Source organism: Desmodus rotundus, chromosome 5, assembly GCF_022682495.2.
Source record: "Desmodus rotundus isolate HL8 chromosome 5, HLdesRot8A.1, whole genome shotgun sequence".
Classification (NCBI taxonomy): Eukaryota; Metazoa; Chordata; class Mammalia; order Chiroptera; family Phyllostomidae; genus Desmodus; species Desmodus rotundus.
Genome location: NC_071391.1, coordinates 1,671,222 through 1,691,932, shown reverse-complemented (window position 1 = coordinate 1,691,932; position 20,711 = coordinate 1,671,222). Strand labels below are relative to the sequence as shown.

At 62.1% G+C, this 20,711-nt stretch overlaps 1 protein-coding gene across 2 annotated transcripts in view; it reads right to left on the bottom strand.

The window, feature by feature from the left end:
• Positions 1–20,711, bottom strand: part of KCNQ1 (potassium voltage-gated channel subfamily Q member 1) — a 254,249-nt gene that overhangs the window by 56,380 nt on the left and 177,158 nt on the right. For both annotated transcript variants that reach the window (XM_053925872.2, XM_024574537.4), the window contains exons 12-14: positions 4,263–4,338; positions 1,055–1,149; positions 241–287 (exon numbers count right to left, since the gene is read on the bottom strand). In XM_053925872.2, the coding sequence (XP_053781847.1) occupies positions 241–287; positions 1,055–1,149; positions 4,263–4,338 (218 nt within the window). The remainder of the gene's footprint in view (positions 1–240; positions 288–1,054; positions 1,150–4,262; positions 4,339–20,711) is intronic.

The window sequence follows — 20,711 nt, the reverse complement described above, 5'->3', positions numbered from 1 at the left end:
ACCTTCCGTGGCCCAGAAGAGGCCACCGGAAGGGACCCGCGAGGTCCTCGCACCCACTGAAAATCCATCTGTGAGGTGAGTGTGAAGCCACTCGATCAGGGTGGGGCCCCTGCCCCTCTCTCTGGCCTCTGCTGCCTGTCCCTCACTGTGGAGACCCTGGGGCCCGCTCTGACCGCAGGGGGAGGCGGGAAAGGGTCTGCAGGGCCGCTGCACCTGGGGCACCGCGCTGTGGACACCCACCTGAGACGGAGACGAAGAGGGAGGGCTTCCCGATGGACTGGTCCAGCCTGGGAGGGAGACAGATATCAACTCACGCTTGGCCTGGGCGCCCGGCCGGTTGATGGCTGGACAGCCACCTCTGGAGCTGCCCTCCACTGCCACCTGCCAACCTGCCAGCTGCCTTCCAGTCCCCAGAGGCCTGTGTTTCCCACGGGGCTGAGGGGCTCCATGGTCTGGAAGCTCCCTTCAACTTCCTCCCTGGGCAAGGCGAGTCCCAGGATCACCCAGGGTTCCAAGGTTGCTGTGTACAGGCCCCAGGTCAGGCCCCTTGGACAGACTCCAGAAGGCGGGCCTGCCGTGGGGGGCGGGGGGCCTTCCAGGGTGAGGCCGGGTCCCTGGGTTGGGCGGCCTTCATGTACCAGTGGGAGGTGTGGCAAGGAAGCCTGTGCCCCTGGTGTGGGGTCAGGACCAGCACCTTCTCCCAGCTGCACCAGTGACCCATGGAGCTTGGGCCCTGGGCTAGCCCGTCACGGAGGCACCACTGGTCTGAGCCTGTGCCGGCCCCAAGGACCACGCTGCCTCCCCGTGAACGTGTCTCCAGGCTCCAAGTCAGAAGCCAGAACGTGGTGGCTCCCCATGGCCAGGGTCCTTGGCTCCAGGTCCAGGGTAGGGAGGCCCCAGGGGTGCGCCCTGTGCCTTGCTCCGACGGGGTGGGCTGGCCGTGAAGCATCCTGCAGCTGTGAGCCAAACCGGGAGGGGAGCAGGGACCCCCGTCCCCTTGGTCCCCTTGTGTCCCTTCCCCAGCCCTTGGCCCCGCCCCCGGGGCTGTGCCCACCTTCTCTGCAGCTCCTTGATGCGCACCATGAGGTTGAGGTGGCCCTGCGAGTACTGCTCGATGACGTCCCGCACGTCATACGGCTTCCGTGCTTGCTGTGGCCAGAAGACACGAGTTACTCCCCGCACTGTGCCCTGCCAGCCCGGCACAGCGCAGAGGGGGTGGGCACCCCATGTGGCGGGACAGGCAGTGCCTGTGCCATCCCCAGGGGCTCTCATGCCTGGCTTGGCTGCCAGGGGCTGGGTGGCCCCGGGCCAGCTGCTGGCCTCGCTGGGCCTCAGCTGCCTGTCCACGCGTCCGACCCTTCTGGGCCACCGGGTCCCCTTCTCACCCAGGTGGGAGAGCTGGCCCAGCCTGGAGTCCAGGGGGCAGCGAGACCACCGCACGCTGGCTGGGAGGGCACAGCAGTGGGCAGCCGCCTCCTGCTTAGGCCTCAAGCTGACCCCCAACCACTCACTAGCAGGCGTGCCCACTGTCCTCTGGGGGGACGTGGCCCACCATGCACTCCTCCCAGGCAGCCTCCAACACTGGGCAGAGGGAACCCCAGGGGACAGCCTCAGAGCACAGGGCCTGCCCTGGGTGATAGGGATGCCGAGTTCTGAGGGACACTCTCACAGCAGGCCTGGGGCATGGGGCCCAGGCAGGTGACTCAGAGCGCCATCTCTGAGCCCGAACATGCACCTGGGGCTCAGGTGCAACCCCCAGAAAGCACAGCAGAGGGAAGGAGCCTGCCCATGAGGTCAGGGCCACTGCAGGCCCCCCAGGGCCCTCTTCCCAAGGGGCGGCCCTGGAGTTTGACAGTCCAGGTGGCCTTCGGCCACACAAGCATGCCATGGTCATGTGGTGACACAGGCTGCCTCTAGGAGGGCTGCAGCGTGGGCACCAGCAGGCCGAGGGAGGGCACGGCCCTGGCCGGAGGGTGCAAGGGGCCTGCCGGCCCTGCCACACAGCTCGGCAGAGCAGGGCCAGGCCGGCTTGGCTCAGGTGTGGCAGGGAACGAGGTTCAGATGCCCTGGAGGGTCGGGGCCGGGTCCCAGCCCCGCTGCTCCCTCTGCGTCAGGGGGACGCTGAGCCTGGTCTGTCTCTGTCACGTGGGACTGAGCCCTGTCTTGCGCTGGCCGGCAGGGGAGAGAGCAGGGATGAAACAGAGGGGCAGGTGAGAAAGGTCAGAGAGTCCCGTCCAGCCCACGCCACGACAGCCAGAGCAGCTGCAGTGGTGGCTGGGCGGACCCCGGAGTCTGAGCCGCTGCCCAGCGGTTGTGGAGTTGGCCTGCGACAAGCCCATCAGTGCCCGGAGGGCAGAGGCGTGCGGCCGTGGAGCCTGGGAGGGGCTGGCCTGGCCTGCATGGGGCAGGTCCTGGCTCTGGCCTCCCGGACTGCCTGGGAGGGCACGGGCCACTGCCTGCAGGTCACGTGGGCACCCAAGCGTGTTACAATGTGCCTGGGAGAGTGTGAGTGACAAGTGTGAGGATGAGAGTGCGTGCATGCGTGTGCCAAGTGTGTGCCATCTGCAGGGGCGGGGGGTTGAGGGGACAGTGAGCAGGGCCCTCCTTCCTCGGCTTGTCCAGGGCATACAGCACAGGGGGGCAGTGATGCCTGGCTGACACCCTGCAGTGTGGCCCGCAGGGTCACAGGCCCCCGAGACTTGTCTTGGAGCTGGGAGGCTCCCCTGCAGGTCTGGGTGGGGCTCCTGGAGCCCACCTCTCCTCTGGGGGCAGCAGCAGGAGCCTGGGATGAGCCGCAACTATGCTGGGCTGTCCAGACTGACCGATGGTGGACGTGGGCACGCCGGGCAAGCTGGAAGGCCTAAGAGGCTCTGGCTCCTCCGGCCAGATACCAGCGAACCAGCCCAGCACTTATCGCCCAGTGAGGCAGGTGGGGGGCCACTGCCAGGAGAGCAGACCCCAAGGCTAGAGGCTGTAGGGGTGCAGGTGGACAGACAGGCTGGTGGGAGTGAGGGAAGGTGTCTGGGACAGCTGGGCCCAGGGCGGAAACTTCCCCTGGAACCTCAGTGAGCTCCCCCATGTTGGGGGTCCATCCATTGCCCCCACCTCTGTGGCCCCTCCTCCCTGGAAACAAGGGCCCACTGCTGAGGCCAGAGGCAGCCCCAGCCCCCGGCCTTGCTCCAGCCTCTATCCCCCATCCGGGCAAGCAGGCAGCGGACACCGCCGAGGGACACAGTGGGCAAGCCGTCCCTGAGAGGCAGCCCTGCCGAGGTGCCTGGGCTGGCAGGGGAGCTAGTTTCAGGAAGGGCCTTGCCTCCATCGCGGTCAGGGTGACCAAGGGTGCTGCCCGAGGCCCGAGTGTGCCGGCCCCCCGGCTCCTGTTCGGGAGAGTTGGCCGGTGCCATCTGGGCCCGGGTCTGCATCCACACCCTGCACCGAGTCCAGGTCGGGCTCCGTGGGGGCCCTGTTGGGGGCCTCACGTGAACCGGGTCAGTGGGCGGCCTGGTGGGGAAGGCGGGGCCTGGAGCAAGAGGCAGGGGTGCCAGTTCTCGTCCAGGCCCTGCAGTGACTCTGGGGGATATGGACATGTCCCCCCAACTTCCCTGCTGGGTGGAATGAGCCCTGGGGGACCTGGCATTGCTCTGAGCCCCAAGAGAACCTGGCCCTGCCTCCCCATGGCCAGGCCTTCTGGAGAGAGAATGACCGCCCTGTGGGTCCCTGTCCCTAAGTCGGCCTGTTCTCAGAGTGTGGGCTGAGCTGGGTCCCCATCCTCAGACCGAGCATGGTCCCCATAGAAGGAGTGGGGCTGAGGCTGCCACCCATCGGCCTTCTCTGGGGGCCTTAGACCGGAGGGGCTGCTGTAGACTCCCACCCCTGGAGCAGAGGGAAGACAAGGAGACCCCACCTCTCCCTGAGAAGGCAGGCCACCACCCAGGGCACAGGTCTCCCCTCTGCTCTCCTGCTTCACACAGGGTGGGAGAGGGAGGGACGGGGCTCTGGGGTCTGGGGACCCCAACTCCTGCCCACGTGACGTGCGTGGGCCAGCTTGCCCCCTCCCTGAGTCCCACCCACACCATGCGCCTATCGGGGGAGGGGTGAGTGAGCCCCCCGAGGCTCTTCATGTGCCCTTGGCTCTGGGCCGGGACAGACGAGGACGTGACCCCCGGGGGCCTGCTGTCTCTGGACGGACAGTGAAGCTGACTCAGTGGCGGCTGGGAGAGGGGCCCAAGGGCGAGGGCCAGAGGGCTCGGCACGGGGCTCACCTGGAATTTCTTCTTGGCCACGAAGTACTGCATGCGCCGGATGACCTTGATGGTGGCCCGGTGGTGCTCCCGCAGCCTGCACGGGGACAGAGGGGAGCGTGTCTGTGGCCACCCCTCGAGGGGAAGCTTGGCGCCTTTCCCAGTGCGCCCTGCGCACGCGGGCCGGGCCCTTCTGGAAGCAAGGAGGCTGGCCCCCCGCCCCTAGGATGGAGGTCTTCACGGCCGCGTCCTGGGGGTGGCGGAGCAGTGAGGGGCGGGCAGGAGGCTTTTATCAGGAGGATGATCCCAGAGGGACCCTTGCCTCTTAGAGGTGGGGTGCGCATCGGGGTGCCCTGCCTCACAGAGGAGCCCCAGAAGCTTCTTTTTCTCTCAGGCCTTTGGGACCCTCACCAGTGAAGTGGGAGAAGCACTAACACAGGACACCTAAGGCCCCTTTCAGCTGGAACGTTCTATGACCCCACGGACGGGCATGGCCTGGGAAACGTAGGACAGTTACTCAAGGATAGTTTGTTACTTCCTGAGCCACTCGAAGTTTCTAAGGGTCCTTCTGGAGACAAAGATCCTTCTAGAAACATCACCAACAAAGAACACATAACCAGGGAGATATATATTATATATATTTGCACAGAAGAAAGACTGGAAGAAAACATGTGCCTATGGACACGGTGGGGATTCTGTTTGGTTCGGCGCTCATTCTGACTAAACCGTCAGCGGAAAACACCAGCAACACCCACACCAGCCAGATGCCTGCCACAGCTGTGCGACAGCTTTGCAGAGCAATGGAGGTGGGCCGGGGGCGGGGTGCGAGCCCAGGGGACAGGACAGACCCAGCAAGCCCACGCGGGCGGCCATCTCCCCGGAGCCTGGCTGCATTTGTTGGGCAGGCGTATGGGTGGCCTGGGGCGCAGGGGCCCACTGGGCTGGTGAGATAAGCAGGGGAGTCCAGGGTACAAAGATGACCAGGACTTGAGGGGGCAAGATCCTGGTCAACAGGGGAGCTCAGAGAAGGGAGCCCCTCCCATGCCATTTCCCCCTCCCTGGAGGCACCTGTGACAAGCTGCGCAGTTGGGGGGTGTTGAGGGGTGAGATGTTGATAAACGGAACAAAAGCAGCGCTAGGAGGCCGGAAAGCTGAGCAGGGAGTGCCAGAGGCTCCCATCGCCAAGAGGAACATGGAGAAAAATACAAGGCCTGTGAGATATGGTGAAAAGTTCCACCCTGTGTGAAATCCAGAGGGCGAGGATGCGCTGGAGACCAGGTGGTTCTGAAGACCTGTTGGCCAGTGATTTCCCCAAAACGATGGAAGACATTAGGCCACAGATTCAAGCGGCTCTTTGGACCCACGTGGGAGAGACAAAAGGTTCGTCAGACCCAGGCCCGTCCGGGTCACACCAAAGGCACCGGGAGCATCTCAAGAGCAGGGCAGGAAGGAGGGGATGATGACACAGTGTCCCGATGGCGGGTGGAAGTGAAGGAAGCCAGACTCCCAGGGCGAATGCTGAGTGATTCCGCTCAGTGAGGTCCCTGGAGCAGCCAGAGCCATAGGGACGGAATGTGGGGCGGTGGGTGCCAGGGCTGGGGGGTGGGGAGGGGCAGTGAGTGTGTAACGGGGGGCAGAGCGTTGGTTTGGGGAACATGGAAAGTTCTGGAGAAGATGGTGCTGACGGCAGCACAACAGCATAGATGTGCTCAGTGTCGCCGAGCTGCGCACTTCGGATGGTGGAGGTGGGACATTTTGTGTGTATTGTACTGCAACAGACAGACAGACAGACTGACAGGAAGGTGAACCCCACACCAGGAGACCTTGCTGCGGGGGAGCTGCCTTGAAGGGTGACTCGGGCGCCCCAGTTGCACGGGGGCTGATCCTGAGGGAAGCCGGGAAGTACGGGGGAGTCGGCGTGCGGAGGGGGACGTGTTTATGGCCCAGTTTCCGCTGGTGTGCACCAGCAACGGCGTGTCACGGGGTTTGAGTGCCGCTAGAGGTGGGAAGGGAGGGATATTTCATAACTTAAAAAGCGGTTGATTCGTTAGGAAGGTATCATTGTAACTCTGTATGCACCCGGAAGTACACGCACATACATGTCTGTGTGCGTGAGCTACCGCGCACGGTGAAAACTGCATCAGGGCGGAGGGTGGCGGCGGCCTTACACAGGGGGACGCCCTGCGTTGTCAGGGCGGTGGCCAAAGTGCCCGCCCGAGGTCGGCGCTGATGAGTCCGGGACGCATTTTATAATCTCTGGGCAACCCCTGAAGGAATAACAAATAATAAAAGGATGCAGAATCAACAAGCTCTGGGAGGTGGAAATTAAATGATAACAATATTTGATTAATCTGAAAGAAGCAGGAAAGGGGATAAAAAGGAAGCGATGGAAGAAATGAGAAGCAGGAGTAAGACCGTGGATCGGGGGCGTCTGAAAGGGACTGAACATCCCAGCTAAAAGCCAAGGTTGTCAGGCAGGGTTGAAGAACCTGTCGCTGCCTGAGAGTCCCCTTTGAAACACAGAGGTACAGAAAGGTTGACAGGAAAAGGCAGGAAAAGACCCCCCTGGTGTAGCTGAGAGAACGCTGGTGCAGGTGAACTAATACTGGACTTTAAGTGTTAAGTATTTAGGGACGAAGAGGGAGGTTTCTTAATTTAAAAGGGGGTCTGCGTCGGGTGGGAAGGTAACAATTCCAATCTGTATGCACCTACAAAGAGACACTACAAACACACAAAGCGAACACCGGCGGAACCAAAGGAGAAAGGAACTCCGCAGTCTCGGCAGGTAGCTGAGGCGGGGGGGGGGGGGGGGGGGGGGGGGGGGGCTGCCCAAACCTCCACAGAGATGTAAAAGCAAAGACAAGAACAAAACCTCGGCAGAGAGACAATCACCGACGAGCACACGGTTCTCCGAGTGCACCCGGAACCTCCCCCCCCCCCCCCCCCCCCCCCCGAGGAAACCGCTGCGAGGCTTCCAAAGCCAGTTCCAAGGCGTTTCCGAGAAATTAAATGACGTCTGTTTGCTCCCTGAGCCCGGCGAAATGAGGCTAGAAATCGGGAAGACAGAGATAACTAGAAAATCCCTCATGTTTTAAAGATTAATCTAAGCCACTCGAGGGGCAAAGATGACATCTAATGAGAGCTAGAAAATAGTTTTATTTGAATAATAATAAAAATGTCCTCTATGAAAACTTACAGTGAGGGAAGAACTTGGGGTCCCACGAAGTAAGTGCTTAGAGAGAAATTTATGACCTTCGGCGCCTATCTGAGAGAAGGGGAGAGGCTGAAATCTGCCTCAAGAAGCTAAAAAAATAGCAAATTAAACTCCAACAACACAGACGAGAGATAACAGAGACAAGAGCATAATTCAATGAACTAAAACATGCCCACTACACTGAAGAAAATCAACAAAGCCAGAATGGTAGCGCCCGGACAGACTAGTTCAATTGACCGACCGCCCTTCCGTGAGCCCGACCAGGGCGGAGGCGCCACGAATCGCCGGCGTCGGGAACTCGGGACTGAACATCGATCCGCGTGGGCCTGGAGATGTTTTTCCAGGACCTCTTCGGAGGCTAGTGTGCACAAAAAGAATTTTTATAGTTTAGATAAATTAGATTAGTGTCTTAAAAACACAGTATATAAAAGGAGACTCGAGAAGAAATTTTAAAAATTCAAATGGCCTGATACTAATGAAATAAATTAAATGTGGAATTTTAATGATCTCTCCCCCGCACAATAAGCCCTGTAAGTCTCGATGAGGTCCCCGGGAGGCCGTTCTAAGTGTTTAAGGCAGAAACAATACCAAGCGTATGTGAACGTTTTTAGAGGACAGTTGTGAGTCAGCATAACCTGGACACCAGAACCTGACAAGGACACCTCAGGTGGGCCAGTCCCCCTCGCAGACACACATACCCGGCCCGCAAAACCCACTCCGCACCGGCGCCGCAGACGGAGGGCCTGTCTCACATCTGAAGTCAGTCCGCGTCGCTCACCACATCAACCGAGTGAGGAAAGAAAAACACCTCATCAACTCAAAAGATGCAGAAAAACACTCGATAAAAGTCAAGACCCATTCCTAATTAGAAGCACGACCGAGGGACAAGGACGAGAAGGGAGCCTGAGACATAGAAGCAGACGCAGAGCAAACCACACGGAAGGAGCGGAGGGCCCGGAGCGCAGCCGCACTTGTCGGGGACCCAGGCTCTGTTTGCCCCTGGCGGGGGAAGGGTGTTCTTTCCAGCAACCAGTCCTGGAACCATCTGACTCTCCATCTGAAAGGACACGGGCCACCATCCCTGTCACACGCCGGGCCCAGACCTGGCCAGCAGGGCAGATGTGGGCCCCAGGTGAGCACAGGGCACTCGTCCCTGACCATGGGAGAGGCCACAGCTCCTGTGACAAAACAAGGAGCGCTTGTGGTGAAAGGGAAAGAAGGTCTGCGGATGGGCCGTCTACGCACCCAAAGATGTCGCTCCTGGAGTGGGAGGGATGATTTCCGCTGAAGGGCCCATATGGGGATACAGTCAGTGGCCCCGTGCCCGGGAGGGAGAGCCGGCACAAGCCCTGGCTGCGTGGCTTGGTGGGAAGAGCCCGCACGGTGCTGGCAGGTGAGCAGAGCTCTGAACAGCTCTTCACCGAGTGTGCACGGCATTTACCAAAATGGTCAGAACGACAGGGACTGATGGAGTCACGTGCTGGGGGCGATGCAGCTGCAGACCCCGTGCTCATGGGCGGGAGGCCGGCTGGTTCAGCCGCTTCGGAGGGCTGTCTGGCGTTCCCACTTCCAGAACCATCCCCCAGAGACACCCAGGGCACAGGTCCACCACAGGCACCGATCAGACGTTCAGAGCAGCGTCACTAAGAAATGCAACTCATGGTGACAAATGTCTAGCTGCAAGGGTAGCAGAGGGTGGTGTGTCCGTACAATGGGAGGTCACTCAGCAGCACAAAAGGACACACCCTGTCCCCCGCAGGATGAAAGGGATGCTGCCCAGCACAGCGGAGAACCAGCTAATGACACGTGTGGCGGGGACAAATCTCAGAATCGTCTCAGTGACTGAAATGAGCAGTGGACAGGGAGGACAAATTATTTACTTACTGACACCCTCACCAGAGGACATGTTTAACCGGGAATACCTCGTGACCCAGCAATGCCACTTGTCATGTGCCCAAGAGCAGTGCTCCCCCGCGTCCACACCACACCTCGCTGGTGAAGGCTCACCGTGGCCTGAAGGTGGAAACCGCACCGAGTCCCCAGCCGGGGGACGGAGAGACGGCTGTGGCACATCCTTTCGACAGAATGCTACCGAGGCAGGAAAAGGCAGGGAGCTGGGATCCGCGCTCCCTCGCAGGGGAAGGCGCACACCAGGGCGGTCGGTGAGAGCAGGTGGTCGCTGAGGCCACACACACAGGGCTGGCCTTATACAAAGAGTGCTGAACACAGAGAGGGGAAGTGGGCCGTGTCTGCCCGGAGCTGGGGACGGGGCGGGCGGGGGTTAATGGGTGTGGGGTTGTCATGTCCGCTCTCGGCCCCCACCCATGGAGACCCCCACCCTGGGACCTGGTTCCTCTCTCAAAGGCTGCACCCACTGCTCTGGAGAGGCGGGGGTGGGGGATGGGGGCTTGGACGAGGGCGTGAGAGAACCCAAACCCGATTCCCAGGCTGGGCCTTGGCTGCTTCCAGCAAATTCCTTGCGCTTTGGAGGCCTCGGGACCCGAGGGCTCACAGAGGACAGTGAGGCCTGAGGATGTGGCCTCGTTACAATGAAATCCCTGGGGCCAGGCTCTGGCCCCTCTTGGGGTGTGGGGACAAGGGTCCTCGTGCCCCAAACTGGGCAGGCAGCCCGACCGCATGAGGCGGCCAGCACCCAGTTGCTTGGAAGGAGCCAGTGAAGAAATGCACCTTTGTCCCAGCTTCGTCCCCAGGAGGGGCTGGGCAAGGGGCTGGGGGGGGAGCGGCGGCTAGGGGACCCCGCTGAAGCCCTGGGAGATCATGAGGACGCTGGTTGCAGGCTGTCGGCCCTCGTTAAGCCCAGGGAACTGGCGAGTTGGCGAGCTTCCAGCGCCGGGGAGAGAAACCGAGGGAAGTGTTTCCGCGACAGAGCCAGGGGGTCCCCTTTCCCAGCCCCAGGGGGTGGGAGCCATCAGAGCTGGCCTCGCTGAAGTGACTTATTGGGAACTAGCTGATTAAAACAAGGGAGAGAAAACTCCTAACGTCTAGGAAGAATTACATGGGCTTCTTATTGATTTCCGTCCACAAAAGTGATTTGTGTGCATTTCCTTCCAGAAGCCTGTGAATCATAAACCAGCCAGTCCCTGCCGGGGCCTCTGCAGCCACGCGGGGTCCTGGGCGGGAGAGGGAAGGACGTGGACTCGAAGGGCAGGGAACACCGGCGGGGCGAGCCCGGGGGTCAGAAGCCAGAAGGTTACGCTGGGCTCCCTGGGTACCGGGGGCTGAGCAGGCCGCTGCTGTGGAGGAGGCCGAGTACGGCCCCTCCCTGCTGGGGCCCTTCCTTCCTGCTCCCAGGGGCTGAGTGGGGCCTGGCAAGTCACCCACTGAGGGCCTGTGGCCCTGCAGAGCCACCAGCTGCCCTTCCTGGCCTGTCTTCGCTGTAACGGAGACCTGATGTGGTGGGGATGGTGGGACTTCTACACCGGTGTCCCTCTGCCTGGCCTCTCTGTCCCCCAGATTCTCTGACTTGCTGGGCCACTCACGAGCCTGGCTGCACCCCAACCCCATGACCACAGGCCCAGGCCAAGACCCCACCTCTGCCTATTCTGAGTGCCCGCCTGGACTCTGGGCGCCCTGGTCCTCTGGGGGTGGGCTAGCCTCTCCTCTGCCCCCTTCTCCTTCCTTCTCTCCCATTTCCAGTCCAGCCCTGTGCCCTTCAAAGTGCGTTTTAACTGCCCTATTCTCCCATTTGGGCAGCTGAGGAGCTGAAGTTGGTAGGGGGCAGGGGGAGCAGGGCAGCTCACAGGGGAGCCCGAGCCCCCCCAACCCAAAGTCCCTGCCCAGGGCCCGTCCCCAGCCAGACACAGAGCTGACTCCTGAGGCTCAGTCTCTGGTGCCTCTTGCCTCCTCTTTGCCTATCCCCTCCTTGCTGGGGCCTCTCCAAGGCCGCACTCCCGAGCCCCTGCGGCCATTTTGTTCTCGCAGAGCCCGAACCCCCTGGAGACCGTGGCAGCCACCGATCCTGCCTGTGAGGCTGCAGGGGGCACAGGCCCCCCCGGCCGGGATGGAGGGAGGACTGGCCCCTCAGGCTGCCTGGGACACCCCGGGGCAGCAGGGGCTTGCCTCCTGTCCCCCGGCCGCTTACGTCCGACGCAGCACCGAGCGCTGAGCTGTCCCTGGGTCCGCAGCAAAACCCGAGGGCCAGGCAGCAGCTGCAAAGAAGGGAAGCGGGCGCTCCCAGGGGGTTGCCCCTGTGCACCCAGCCCTCAGACCACAGGCGAGGACTTTGGTCCTCAGGTGCCACTCTCCTGGCTGGGTCACAGCCCTGAAGTGCACAGTGAAGGTGAGCAAAGGCCTAGTGTCTTCCTCTCAGGGGACAAGTGCCCCCGAGGCACAGGGAGGGAGGGGCGATGGCCTGGACCCCCAGTGATGTAGGGACAGGGGCTGGCGCCAGCCAGGCCTTGGGCTCTGAGACCAGGCCAGGCCTGGTGCGGGCAGTGGGGGTCCCTACCGCGGGGTCCTTGGCAGCTGTGGAGACCTCACCTGTACTCATCTGCCCAGGCATCCCCCGGCCCACGTCCACCCTCCCTGGCCTCGGCTCCGCAGCAGGAAGCCGGCCGCACCAGGCCCACGCCGCCGGAAGCCTCACTCCCTTCTGCTGGAGTGTGCACATGGGGCCCAGCGTGTTTCTCGAGGGTCCCGTGTTTCTCACGGCCGCATTCCCAGTGCCCGACACCCAGCGAGCACCCGGCAGACAGGAACAGATCCACGGGTGCCAGGAGGCTCCAGGCCGGGCCAGTAGGGCTGGGTGCCGGCTGGCTGCCCTGGAGTGGGGGCTGGGCCGCTGCAGGCCGGGCATGCAGGCCGAGGGGCAGAGTGCCGGGCAGGGCTCTGTGGGCCCACCACCCGCCCTCTGCTTGCCCTCCCCCCAAAGGAAAGGAGAGGTTAATAAACCAATTACTTTGGGCAACGAAGCAAAATAAGTCCCATTAAAGTAATTAACGTGCTCTCGCAGCCCCCACTGGAGAGGGCTAATAAATTGGGGCTTTGTCACCATCCGGTAATTTCTTTCTAAGGCGTTTCTTCATCCCCATCCAACGGCACAGTTTAAGGCTCTGTTAATACTTTTAAGACGGGCTCAATGCCAGACTAATTAGATTTGCATTTCCACCGTGGGCCAGGCTCGGCTCGGATGTGCCCAATGAAAGAGGCCCGAGGACCCTGCAGGGGCCCCGGGGACAGCGCCCGCCTTTGAGAAGGGGCCGTGTGTGGGTTCCCACGTCTGGCCCGACACTGTCTGTCTGCCGCCCAGCTTCCCACCCCCGGGACCAGAGGCGCAGCTCAAGGGGGTGGTGCCCAGGCCTCATCCTCCAGGGGTCCCTTCCTGGACCTGCCCATCCTGTGGCTCACGGGGGGCCAGCCGGGGGATCCAGGGCACCAGGGCCCTGGTGGGTCCCAGGGGACGGCACGGGAAGGGGAGAAGAGCTGTCCCGTGGTGAGGAAGCCTGACAAGTTCTGCCTGGCCAGGCAACCGCAGCCTGCCTCCCAGGGACGGGCCACACAGAGAGCACGAGCCCCGAGGGGACGTGGTGGGGTCCTCCCACACCCACGACCCCCGGCTACCAGGACACAGACCCCAGAAGAGCACAGCCTGCAACCACCGGCCAGTCCTCCCCCACACTGTCCAAGTCTCCACCACAAGGAGGGTCTGAGAAGACGTCCCCGCCCAGAGGAGCCTCGGGGGGTGAGGGCCTGAGTGTGGCGTGGGGGCCTGGATGGGTCCTGGGCATCGGAATCACGGATGGACCTCAGTTCATAAAAACGTATCAGCATCAGTTTGTTCCTTGTGACAAATGTGTCACCCTCATGTGATCCCTCCGTGCGGCCTCCTCCGGGATGGTTCTGTGATTCTAAAGCTGTTTACAATCTCCCCACCCCCCACTCCGAGCTCCGTGTGAATGCACCATCCTCCGGGCCCGCCTGCCACCACAGGACCACTGTGAGCTCAGGCGGCACCAGGACCAGGCAGGGCTGGCAGGAGTGAACGCCCAGAGATGGCAGAGCCGCAGTCAGGGCAAGGGGCGAGCACCGTGTGGGAACTCAGGGCGAGGAATGCGACCTTGAGCAAGGCAGCCTGGTCGGCTCCGGGTGAGGCGCCGCCTCAGGCAGCAGGACCTCAAAGCAGCAGGGAGGGGCCCAGAGATGCCAACGACAAGGCCAGGCCAGACTGTTCAGGACGTGGCGTCGGGAGGAGAGTGTGGCCTCAGCCCTCCCGCTGCTGGGGTCTGAAAGCGGCCACATGCAGGGGGCAATCGGACACGCGTGGCAGTGTGCCGGTGAAACGTCCCTCTGGACCTCAGCTTTGGGTTTTTTGCCTCATCGCGTGAACAGTGAGAGACCACTCTGAGCTCCGGGGTCACGCCTGGATGGAAGGCAGGTCGCGGCTTGCACCCTGCGGCAAGGATTCCTGGGGCGGACAGGCCCCTGTAAGTCTGCCTCGTGGACGGGCCCGCCTGCGTGCGATGCGGGTGCTCTGCCGGGCCAGCCTCCCAACCTCCATGCTGATCGAGGGATGAAAGGCACAGAGAAGTGGCAACAACCGTAAAGATAACAGTGTTATGTACGGCCAGCTAGGGGCAATAAACTTGAAAAGCCAGATCAAATGAATTCCTAGAACTCGATAAAATGTCAAAATATTTGGTGTTTGAAGAAACAGAATATTTGAATAAGTATTTTTGTGAGGAACAACCTGAGGCCTCCCCCAGAAATCCCCACCGGACAGCGAGCGAACAAAGCGACGTCCGGAGACAGGCGAGGTCCCCGGAGCCCCGCAGACCGCCCGAGACGGACGCGCCCACCCTCGCGAGACAAGGCGTCCAGCCGACGCAGAAGAGGGACACTGCCCAGTCCGTGCGAACGGGGCGGGGGCTGGGCTCTGAGTCCAGACACGGGACATGCGGACACAGAAGCACAGATGTAAAAACCCACACAGAACACCCGCTGACCAAACACAACAGGGTATGAGAGAGGAGGTGTCCATCAGGGCCCAGCCAGGAGTGCAGAGACGGCCCGACACCTGGGACTCGTCAAGGTGTTCCTGCTGCAAAGCACTGGTGGTACACCGTGCGTCATGGGCGTCACACCTGTCAGGGCCGGAAACATCCGGTGTGGTTCTGGAGCTTTTACGGTAAAAATAGAGCAGGAATAGAAAGGAACTTCCTTAGCTTGGCAGGTTATAGGCCCAAAACCCACCATAAACCATCCAATTAATCGAGGCACTTCCCATGCATTTCCATTGAGACCGGGAGGAGGACGGGGCCCCGACCCCACGCTAGGGAGTGCACCTTGTCCCGCAGCTTCCCCTGACTTAAAGGGGCAAGACGAGGGCCGAGAGAGGAAAGGTAGAGCTGCCGTTGTCGACAGCCGATAGGATCATGTGCTTAGAAAACCAGTGAGGGCCGTGGATGCTTCATTGGTACCGACTTTAGAAAGTCCAGCAGGGTTGCCAGATGGGTGACCTGCTCCGGTCAACAGCGTGTCTTTGTCCCAGCAGCAAAGACCTGGGAGAAGCACGTCCCCACAGAAAAGCAAGTAGCACTGGATAGGGTGTGTTACTGGGGAGCAAATGAGCAACCTGCGGGGAGCCCTCCGAGGGCGCCTCTCAACCCCAGGGGAGGGCCAGGACAACTGGCCAATGGCGCAGAGGCTCCTTGCTCCAGGGCGAGGTGGTGTGACATGCCAGAGATCGAGGCCAGGCCAGGCAAGCTCACCGTTGAAATTCGGGTGCTCAGTAAACTTACTCTGAATTTGACATCAAGGAATAAAGTTGACATCAGGGGGGTGAGTTGAGCTTACACAGGGGTTCACCCCAGGCACATGGGGTCGGGGGCTCTGCCGGCACAGACAGGAGCCCGCAGTACCCCCTGCCCACTTGGGAACAGAGCCCACCCTTCAGAGGACGACCCCAGCCACCAGGAAGGGCTGGGAGGTGAGCCAGAACACAGGGACACAAAGGTGTCCCTGGAGGGGTGGGTGACAGACTTAGTTACAAAAGGCAAGTTATAATGGCTGACACGAGAAGATGCAGGAAACACTCCCTGACAGGGGCTCCCACCCAATGAGGCCCAGGGCGCCTGGCACCTCCCAGTTCGGGGTTCCCACCAAAGAGGGACCCCGAGCGACCATCTGGCCTGGCTGCTCCTGTCCTGTCCAGCCCTCCCCCTCCCCGGCTGGAACCTCACTTCGAGTTAGGGAAATTCCTTTCCCTGTTGTCTTCCCTGCAAAATCCTCAACTCTGTGGGTGGGGATTTTGTCTTTTTTGTTGACTTTTGTATCTTCAGGGCTGAGGACGGTGCCTGGTACACAGGGGAGGAAGCACGCACGCACGTGCACGCCGGGTCTGCAGCCAGGAGCCCCCTCCTGGGGTCTCAGCAGCTCCTGGCCCGGTGGGGGTGGGGGGCGCCTGGGAATGGGCACATCTCAGACGCTGCCGGTGTCTGTGCTCATGGGAATAGGAGAGGGCAAGACAGGTACCCCCCGCTCCCGAGGGCCTGAAGGAATCTAAGGGAATGTGGGTGTTTCAAGAGACCCCCTGGGTGATCAGCCCTCGCGGTACCAGCCTGGCCCAGAACAGGCTCCCCGCAGAGCCCTACGCCCGTGTTCACCACGGGGCGTCGCCTCCTGTTCCGTGGGAAACACCAGTGTGGACGGGGCGCTCTAAGCAGGTGGGACCAAAGCTGTGGCTTGGGGCTGGGTCCCAGCGGCAGCACAGACGAGGGACCCTCCCATACACTGCCCCCAGCAAAGGACCTGAACCTGGGGCCCACAGTGTCCCCTTCCTAGTGTTCTCCCTGTGCCCCCGGCCCTGTAGGGAGGCCTTTCAGGGACTGGGGTGAGGGGAGAACAGACAGATCCACTCAAGAGCCACGGCCCCCCTGCGGGTGGGGGGAGGCCTGGGGAAGGGGATGGCCCCACAGGGCCACTGAGTTCCCACCAAACACAGACCTCACACTGCCTGGGACCCCGCTGGGCCCCCCCAGAGCTAATGGTTTAGGGGTGGGGGTGTGTCCCAGGGTGGAGTGAACAGTGGATTTCCAAGGCGACACAGGAGCCAGCAATGGGCAGGCTGATGTCCTGAGTCCCCCATCCCCCCTCCTCTGTAGGGGGGCAGCTCGGAGCCCAGGCCCTGGTGGTGGGGGGGGCTGCAGCAGCAGGGCCCCAGCCCCCAGGCCACTGGGGTGGGTAGCTGATGTCCTGTGAAGACACCTGAGTCATCCGCCCAGAAACATTCCGCCCCGCGGCCCGACCCGCAGCCGGGCCGCATTCCTTTCCTGGGCGGGCAGGCAGGTGGGGGGGACCAAGTGGGCCTGAGGCCAGCGCTGGGGCAGCCGGCCTGGGACACCGTGACTTGAGGTGCACCGTGACTTGAGGCTTCAGAAAGGGCGGCAGGCTGGCGGGGTTCACGGATCTGGTACGATGTGGGCCCACAAAGCGCTAGCATGTGCCCCCATCTGAGCCCGCAACGCCGGCCGAGGTCCCCGCTGCACCCCTACCCTGACCCCCACCCCAAGAGCATCTAGGGTTTCTAGGTGTTTCCATCTCAGGTAGAAAGAGAGCTTACAAGGCCTATGGTGTGAGCGGAGAGCAAAACGCCTGTAACCCTCTTACAATACTCTTCCGGGCTTTCGGCTGCCGGCCTTCAGCAGACCTGAGCCATGTCCTTCCGAAGCTGCCCATTCCGCTCACAGCCCTCGGAAGTCCACGCTGGCCCGGGTACCTGGACCGCTCCCAGCCACCTGCCCGCTCGGGGCACAGGGGGCTGAGCAGGCTGTCCAAACCCCAGGGTGCTGCCACTGTTTTAAGCAGTTCACTAGGTGACATTTTTGATATGTTTCCTATATACCGATTACACATTATTATACAAAGTTCACTTAATGAATGCCACGGCAAAAATAAAGCTATTCCCAGCAGACTGGAGTCAGAATAGAGACCTCACAGAGGGCTGCCCGTGAGTGAGTGTGTGTCTGGGACGTCAGAAGGGGGCCTTGCCTCTGGGCCGTGGTCAGGGTGCCGGCCGTTTCCAGGGGGTCATGAGGGAGCGGGCCTTGGGGGAGCTCCGATGCCGCTTGCCTTGGGCCTGGGGGGCACGCAGGCCCCATGGCCCTGCTGGGCAGACTCTCGGCCAGAGCAGGCCAGGTGGGGTTGCTATCTGCCAGGGGACACTGCCCGGGCAGGGCCACGGGGGTCCTCTTCCTCGGCCTGGCTCACACCTGTCTTCGGGAGCTGAGAGGACAGGTGGGGACGGCCAAGGCAGAATGACGGCAAGCCCAGCCCGAACCTGGTGGGCCCCGAGTGCTAGGGATGGACCCCGGTTACTCCCAGCCCTGGGGTCAGCTGTGAGGGAGGGGGTGGGGGTCCTGGAGGGAAAGGGGCTTGAATGATGCTTCCGGGAGGGGCGGGAAGGATGCCCCTTGGCACCCCGGACCTCCCGGGAGACCCCGGAGGCATGCTCAATCCCGGCATGACACAGGCCGTCCAGGGACTTGGCTGTAGCTGAAGTAGAAGCTATTGCTAGGGTGCTCATACACCCTGCTTTGCCGGGGTGTCCCCCCAGGTCACACCCATTGTCCCTGAGTGACTGCCAAGATTGTCCCCTTCCCTGTCCCCCTCTATGTCCGTGCTCTCTGCAGACCAGTAATCTAGCAAAGAGTTTGCTGAAAATTCCAGAAGAGCACCTCAGGGTGGGGGCAAAGGGCGCAGCCCCGGGCTGAGGGAAGAACCCACCACGCTGGACTCCTGACAAGTCAGCCTGTGACCTAGCCCTCCATGGGGCCTCCATCCAGCCTCGCCGCCGCCCCCACCCCAGCCCAGGGGCCTCCGAGCTGGGCTTCCCGCGCTGCTCGCTGGGCTCTGGGCCCGGGTCTGCTTTGCTTGGCCTGCATTTCCTCCACAGCCTGAGCTGGAGGCCCCGCGGCCCCTTGCAGCTGAGGAGCTCAGAGCCTGGGGGAGGGGACGGCAGAGAGGGGAGGCCTCCTTCCCTCCCTGGCTCTTGTTTGCAAAGCTCCCAGGGGCCAGCAGGACAAAGCTGGGCAAACATGGAGCATCCTCAGCCCCAGAAAAGCCAATTCAGTTACCAACCCCCACCACAGCGTGCCTGCCTCAGACTGATTCAATTGCAAAGTGCCAACTTCACCAAGAAGGGGTGGCGGGGGGGGGGGGGGGCTGGGGGGGGGTGCCGGGTCCCTGGATTTCAAATGCCACCGCCCTACTGGAGAGGGGGGTCTGGGCAGCAGGGCCCAGCCAGGTGGCCAAGGCCTCCAGGTTGGGCTGCAAACAGGCAGGCCAGGCCCAGCAGTCAGTCCCTGCCCCGGTGGTTCTGCCTGTCTTGTGTGGGCTGATTCCAGCCAGCGTGGCCTGGGGCCCAAGCCACCCCCACCCGTGGCTGGGAGGGTGTGAGGGGCAGCCACTCTGTGGGAAACCTCAGCGAGCCCCGAGGGCAGGCCAGGGAGGGAAAGCCTGCTTGGTGGTCAGAAAACTTCTGTCTTTTACCTTTTAACGCAGAAGCAGCTAATGATGCCCCTGGTGCCCAGCACAATGGCCCTCAACGGTCAATACCGACAGAGCAACCAGGCCTGGAGAGATCTGGGAGGTTATAAAATGGCCAGGGGTATTTGCCGGGGTGGAGGCAGGAGGGGGGCAGCTGGGAGCCTTGGAGAGGGGTGACCCTGCAGGCCTCGGGGAAGGCAGAGAGAGGGGCCGAGCTGGAGGAGGAGGAGCAGGGAGGGGAGAGGACAGGAAGAGAGGGGCCCTTCCAAGGAGGAGATGCCCGGCTGCAGCTGCCTCTACAAGAAAGCCAGCGTGTCCTGCGGCCTAGTGCTTCCACTCACAAGGACAGAATGAAGCGATCATTCCAGGGAAGTGGTGGCAGAACTTTCTGGAAGGTTCCATCAGTAACAGAGGGGCTACAGGGAGAAAGACAGAGACCCAGAAGGCCAAGGCTGGGACCAGAGGAGGGCAGGCTGAGAGGGCCGGGGTCTGGCAGGGAGGCAGGCTACCCCCAAACTCCCTCCACATCCTGCTCTGCAGCTGCCCAAGGGTCCCTGCCGTCCCCACCTGGGGCAGCGCAGAGGTGACGTGTGATGAGGGTACCCTCCCTACCCAGGGCCCTGTGCTGGGCAAAGCAATGCCCCCCCAAAACGTCCACGTCCCTGTCCCCGGACCCAGGAACACATTCAGCCACACAGCAGAGAAAAACAGTCTGCAATGGGACGAAGGTGGCCCAGCAGGTGACCTTGAGGTGCGAGGTCACCGTGGAGCATCCGGGTGGGCCCAATGTCATCAAGAGGGGCCCCCCGGCACTGCGCCGCCCACCCATGCTCAGGGGGACTTCCAAGTCAGCATGTGCTGTCCCCTGGGTGGGCCCCACAGCATGTCACTCAGGCCCTATCTCTGAACACCTGTACCACTGTGGACTCAATGATTTTCCCCCGAATGGACTCCGCTCCCTTATCTGCGCGCGTCTGAGAGCCAGAGTAAGTGTCTCCAAACAAACGGCGGGCTGTGCAAACACGGCGACCGCAGCAATGTGCGGCCCACGCTCGCTTCCGGCCCCTCCGGGCTGCTGGGCCGCAGGGCGCTCCCTGGGCCCCAGCTTCGCTCTCTCTCGCCCTCGGTGGGGTCCCCAGGCACCTTCCCCAGACAGCAGGACGCACCTCGTAGAAGGAGAGGGAGTCCAGTCCCGGGCTCCTCATGGAGTCACAATGGCCCCATGGTGCCCTCCTCCCGGCTGCATAGGGCCAGGGACAGCGGCCGGGATGACTGGGGGGCTTCCTGCTGGCCAGTGTCCCTGGGGGACACACCAGACCCCTCCTGCCCCAGGGCCAGCCCTCACCTCTGGTCCCCACCCACAGAGGCTGGATGTGCTAGGTGCTGGCCCCAGGCCGCACCCCGAGGCAGGCTCTCAACAGCCCTGCTCTTTCTGTCTCTGTCCTCCTGCACACGGTCAGCCGGGCCGATGTCCGCCGGGCAGGAAACAATGGGGCTGGCAGCTCTTGGAGCGCCCCCAGTGGGACTCACTGCTTTAGTGGGGTACCAGGGCTGGCGGTGGGCCTGGGGGAGCGTGGTCTTGCCGGGAAACTTGGGACTCCTTCCTCTGGACTGAGATGACGTCCTCAGACTTTCTAAAATGAAATGGTGCTACTTACTTAGAGCAACACTGCCTTCTAAAACGTCCTCTTAAAACGACTAAAACGAATCCAGCCCATGTTTTTTTCAGGAACTGAGTGGGGAAAGGGACTTTT